Source organism: Vigna unguiculata, chromosome 2, assembly GCF_004118075.2.
Source record: "Vigna unguiculata cultivar IT97K-499-35 chromosome 2, ASM411807v1, whole genome shotgun sequence".
NCBI lineage: Eukaryota > Viridiplantae > Streptophyta > Magnoliopsida > Fabales > Fabaceae > Vigna > Vigna unguiculata.
In genome coordinates this window covers 28,578,697-28,584,116 of record NC_040280.1, presented here as the reverse complement: position 1 = coordinate 28,584,116, position 5,420 = coordinate 28,578,697, and the positions used below count along the sequence as shown (strand labels likewise).

General features: G+C 34.3%; 1 protein-coding gene across 2 annotated transcripts; it reads left to right on the top strand.

The window, feature by feature from the left end:
• Positions 1 to 1,040: 1,040 nt before the first annotated feature.
• LOC114172427 (seven transmembrane protein 1-like) lies at positions 1,041 to 4,616 on the top strand. 2 transcript variants are annotated; one of them, XM_028056911.1, is made up of 12 exons: positions 1,041 to 1,338; positions 1,423 to 1,465; positions 1,650 to 1,676; positions 2,575 to 2,673; positions 2,759 to 2,868; positions 2,987 to 3,161; positions 3,338 to 3,442; positions 3,541 to 3,645; positions 3,764 to 3,784; positions 3,881 to 3,939; positions 4,046 to 4,136; positions 4,240 to 4,616. In XM_028056911.1, the coding sequence occupies exons 1-12, from the start codon at positions 1,115 to 1,117 to the stop codon at positions 4,345 to 4,347; spliced, it is 1,167 nt and encodes a 388-aa protein (XP_027912712.1). In that variant the 5' UTR covers positions 1,041 to 1,114; the 3' UTR covers positions 4,348 to 4,616. The 2 variants fall into 2 exon arrangements, with proteins under 2 accessions (XP_027912712.1, XP_027912716.1); XM_028056915.1 differs by having other exon boundaries at positions 1,044 to 1,338; positions 3,553 to 3,645; positions 4,240 to 4,455.
• The last annotated feature ends 804 nt before the right edge of the window (positions 4,617 to 5,420 follow it).

Here is a 5,420-nt window from a genome sequence, read left to right as displayed (position 1 = left end):
TTTTGGCCATTTTTGGGTGATTGTCCAATAATGCAACTAAACAAATTGTGCGTATAGCTGAAATTGATCACTTAACCCCGAATGCAATTTTCTAAGAGGACTTGCCCAAAAAAGTGAAGTAGAAAGGTTGGAATCAGCATCTTGAAAATTCGACAGAGAATAGTTTGGTGCACTCAAACAAAACGAAACAAAACCTGTGATGTAGTGTGCAAATTATTTATTTTGTTTGGATATGCCTTTTGAGGAAAAAAAAGGTAAAAAAAAATCGGAAAACCAGTAAGCAAAATTGTTAAGTGGGTAAATTATAAAAATAAAGTGGTGGCAACAAATTTTTTATTGACTAAACTTATTTTAAAACTATAAAATCACAAAATTTTATAATTTTCAATAATTTTAACTAACAAAAACTATAATAGTTGTGAGAATTAATTAGAATATGCTGTGAATGTTCCAAATGTAAATTACTGTTCAGGGCCTAGGGGTCAGAACTACTTAATTTTTCGATACATAGTTTCTTGTTCAGGATGATGAAACAAAGAAGTCAGTACGGAGAACACAGTAGAAATAATGTCAACATTTTTTTGACATATCTGTCCCCTTTAACTTCTCCAATCCCATACAAAAAATAATAATATCGCTGTAAAGGAAGAAAGTACAAGAAGATTTTGAGCAACTATTGCTTAGTGTTGTCATCGGTAACATGATGACCAAGACATGTATTGCATAGTCTGAATGCGGCAATTTTGATAAGGGTACCAACAAATAATCACTGAATATTATTAATTTACTCAAATATTGAAATTATGCGTATAAACTCACATGGAGTTCACTACCCAAAAGAAAAGAAAAGAAAAGACTGAGATCACATGTAGCTCAGTCGATAGCATCTGTTGAGAGAATATCCCACACACGTAGCAATACTAAATTTTTGTTTTACGCAAATTGTGCAATGAAAACCCGATAAGGACAACACGGTCCAATCTCAGAAACGCGCTTTTTCACGAATTCACCACTTTTTTATGCAGTGTGGTAAATTGAGTAGCCTCTTCCTTTAAAACCACCAACGCTAAACCCCCTCTCCCAGTGTAAGCAAAAGGAGCGAAATAAAATAGAAATGCCTCTCTCGTACTGCGTGAAGGAGAGTAAACCCTGCGTGGGTTGGGCTCAGCGTTACTTCGATGATTGTCTCTGCGATCTTAAAGATGAAATCTCCTTTGCCCTCGGCTTCGTTAGTCTCATATGCTGGGGAGTAGCAGAAATCCCTCAGATTATCACCAACTTTCGAGCTAAGTCTAGCCATGGTGTCTCCCTCGCCTTTCTCCTCACTTGGGTCGCTGGGTTCGTCAACTTTTCCCTCTCTCTTTTCTCTACTAATTTTAACCCAACGTTCTCTAATTGCTTTGCTCAACCATTTTTATGCAGCGACATATTCAATCTCGTTGGTTGTGTTCTTGAGCCTGCCACGGTACCACACTTCTAACCATCAACATTAAAATCATTAAAACATTTGTTTCGTTCCATAATAACCTTTCACGCTTTAATGTTTCTTATATATATAAAATATGTTGTATTTATTACTTATCGTTTTCTTCTTGTGTTGTGTTTTGTTTTGTTTTTCTTCTTGCTTTTTTGGATGGCTGCCAAACCAGTTGCCTACTCAGTTCTACACAGCTCTGGTAACTAACTACTGCACCGCAATTTCCTCTCTGCATATTATTTCTATTTCTATCGTTTTCTTTTTGGGGTGTTTGGGTGTTTTAGATCTTAAAGCAATGTAGCTATCAAACCTTTAAATTATGTTTAGTCTTGGGAATTGGTTGTTTTAAAATTTTCCAGATTCTCAAGGGTGCATTTCCAATAGAGAGTTGCGCTTCTAGTAGCAAGAGTCAAGGAGTATTTCTTGTACAAAAAACCCCTTTAAGAAATTATTTAATATATTTTTTTTAAATCTGCCGTAGGAAATATTTAATTAAATGTATTGAAACTCTTGTCCACAATTAATTTATTTAAGGCATTTATTGACAAGATTAAATTTTTGTATTTCAAAACAAGATTACAATAGCTTCATATAAAAAAAATTAATCTAACGCAAGAAAATCATTTCTCAATTTTACTTAAACGTATTTCATAAACTAAACTTAATTTGGATTTTTTACAATCAAGCATATATGTAACTGTTAACACCGGGAAACAGACTATCATGAGCTTTGAAAACTTTTGAAAGTAATTCATATCCATTAACATAAACAAATATTTGCAAAAGTAGGGTAGACCCACTTGTTACAGAATACAACAAAGCTAATGACATGTCACCAGGCTGAAGGCCACCCATTGGACACGTGTTATTGTGTTCTTTCCAGAAACAAAAATCCACGGGAACGTTCTTCTGAAATCATCTCTTAACCTTTTTCATCTTTTCTGTGTTCTCAAAAAATTGTATATTAATATTTTCTTTATATTTTTTTAAACTTTTAGTTTTTATTTATATAAAAAATAAACAGTCTTAGAAATCGTAGAGTGAGTACATAGAAATTAAACCTAAGTTCTTAACATGCTTGTTTACGTGATGTGCAGCTTTACACAATCACTACGATCGTGCTAGTACTTCAAAGTCTCTATTATGATTATATCTATAAATGGAACAAGCGTCGTCGAAATATCGACATCGACGAGGTGCAGTAATAATTTCAAATCTCTTATGCCTGGCTCTGCTCATAAAATTGAAATTTAATTTATTCTTTTATTATACTATTAATAGGCCCAGGAAGAAGAGAAAAAACCTTTGAGGCCCAAACCAGCGCCACAGTCTGGGATTGCAATACCAAATGACGAACCCAAAGCAACGCCTAAACGGGAATACTACTACAGGTAAATATTATCTTTCAATACCTAGTTCATATGCGTTAATTTGCAGTCTTAAGTCTTAAATAATGGTTTGATTAAGAGATTATTCAACTAATTATTTATTTTTGAGTTAATTAAACAGGTCAGCGAGATCTCTGGCTGGTAATGATACTCCACCATTTGGTACCTACTTGAGAGCTGCTAAAAGTGTCCCTTCAGCCATGGAAATGAACAATGATTCATCTTCTGATGATGAGGCACCTCCACTTTCCACCAAGCCAGTAACACAGCCTAGACCCATCCCTCGATCTGTCCCTGTGAGTTTTTAAGAAATTAGGGTTAATAGATTTGTATTAAGGTATCAAAGTACTATCTTAATTTATTTTCCCAAGTGATGTATTTTTTTGTGTGTACAACATGATCATCAAATTTTTGCTAGAAGCACAGTAGTATGGCTTGATCTCCTTATACATATTTACTTCCGATGTTTCAGGCAAGCTATGGAACATTTCTAGCAGCATCTATGAACTTGCCCCGCCAGGGTAATGCTTTGAAGGAGGGATACAAAAGATTCAATGGAAGAAAGCTACTCTTGCAGGTATATTCATTGGCGATGGCATTGGTTAATTAATTTATTCACACACACGCATGATCATTTCCACAGAGTAGGGTTGCATTGCTGCACTTAATTTCTAGAACTCATCACAGGAGCAAAACATGCACAGTGCGTTGGGTCAATGGTTAGGATGGTTTATGGCTGTGATCTATATGGGTGGCAGGCTCCCTCAAATATGGTTGAATGTATGTCTCACAACTTTTTCATTTATTTCTGAGTATTCTTCATTTCTTCTGCAGTTGTGTTTTTTTTTTCCTAATTAATTACTGATAAAGTTGTTGTTGACTATGTAATCATGGCCAGATTAAACGAGGGAGTGTGGAGGTACTGTTTGATCTTAATCTCCTTTTTCTTTTTCAAATCATAACTCACATTGTATTTCCACTGATTTATTCATGATTTCTCTCTTTATCACTGTAGGGCTTAAATCCTCTGATGTTTCTCTTTGCATTGATCGCCAATGCCACTTACGTTGGAAGGTTACTATTTCCCTCCCTTGCATGTGTTTTTCAGGTTATTACGAAGAAAATGAAATTAAGCATTATTCTAACTCCTCTGCTGTTCTGTGTTCTGTCATGTGTGCAGTATTCTTGTAAGAACTACAGAATGGGAAAGCATCAGAGCCAATATGCCATGGCTTTTGGATGCCATAGGTTGCGTGGCATTGGACCTATTCGTATCCTTTATACGAATTTGTGAATAAGAAATTGCTTCTTTTTTTTCCAGAACATGCTCATCAAACATATTCTTGCAGAGTTGTTAAACCTTAACAATGGCAGATAATTTTGCAGTACGCCAACTATAGATACATTCGGAAGAAAGCAAGAAGTGGTGATGATGCTGATTACGGGAACTACAAGGAAGCCACCAAAAGTTTCGTGTCTTGATATACCCAACTGTAACGAAACATGTTAATCTTCCCAAAACTGAAACCATCGTATAACACTTCAATTGGACCATAACATTTAGCTATTAGTAAAGGCGTGGTTAGAATATTGAAGTGGCCTCATTAGGAAACGTGTCTATTTTCACGTTAAAATGTGCTATAGGAAGCTGTCAAAGTTATCAATATGTCTATGAATTATGAATCGTTCACGATTCTTACACCAGCTACCAAATTTATGAACTATTAACCTTCCACGATACGATAATTCAACTTTTTGTCACCCAAATCACTGTCAACAGCAAACAAATTAAGATGGAATTGATTACTCATATCCTATCTTAAGTTTGTCAATTATGAACCCTTCAGTCACATCATAATTCATTCTTCAAACTGTGTGATTGCTAATCTCGGATTGAAAACCTTTCTTTCATGTCGCTGTAACAGAGAATTGATAATTTTGTATTCAATCATGTATGAACAGGGATAGCTAGACTGGCCAAGTGTAAAGACAAAAAAATATATAGTAAATTATACAGATAAAAAAGAATTTGATTTGAAAATTTAACTACTAAAAGAAATTGCTACTATAAATCTTAGATTAAGATCAAAATAAGATGTTTAGGTAGAGCTGTTAAAGTGGGTCAGAACCTGTGGATTAACCTATCTCACTACAAATTTGGATCGGTTTGAGTTGAAATTTTTTTACAAATGTCAGTACAGGTAAATTTTTGATCCGATCCACCAATAACTCGGCTCATCCAGGTTGAACCCGTGTTGAGCCGAGTTGGTGTATGATCATACACATTAATGGGTTGGCAAATGGAAACTTAATTTCAATTCCAAATAGATGGAGATAAAGAAGATGCTTTAATGCTTCAAGAGATGAAAATGTTTTGAATTTATCCATTCAAGACTCTAATATTATAGTTGGATAAGTGACAAGAATGTTTTGATCTTAGATAGTAATTTGTTTTTTTTTTTAAAAATTTTGTTTTGTACTGGAGTTTAACATCATTTTGGATTGTACTTAGATTGTATTGAAGTTTATTTAAATTTTTATCTGAATTATAATTT

What these genes read in the sequence shown, in the direction of transcription:
- LOC114172427 (XM_028056911.1), top strand. Translation starts at nt 1,115, where the DNA reads ATGCCTCTCTCGTACTGCGTGAAGGAGAGTAAACCCTGCGTGGGTTGG. An exon ending in GAAATATCGACATCGACGAG is followed by an intron (nt 2,674 to 2,758) that starts GTGCAGTAATAA and finishes TACTATTAATAG; the next exon opens with GCCCAGGAAGAAGAGAAAAA. An exon ending in AAACGGGAATACTACTACAG is followed by an intron (nt 2,869 to 2,986) that starts GTAAATATTATC and finishes TTAATTAAACAG; the next exon opens with GTCAGCGAGATCTCTGGCTG.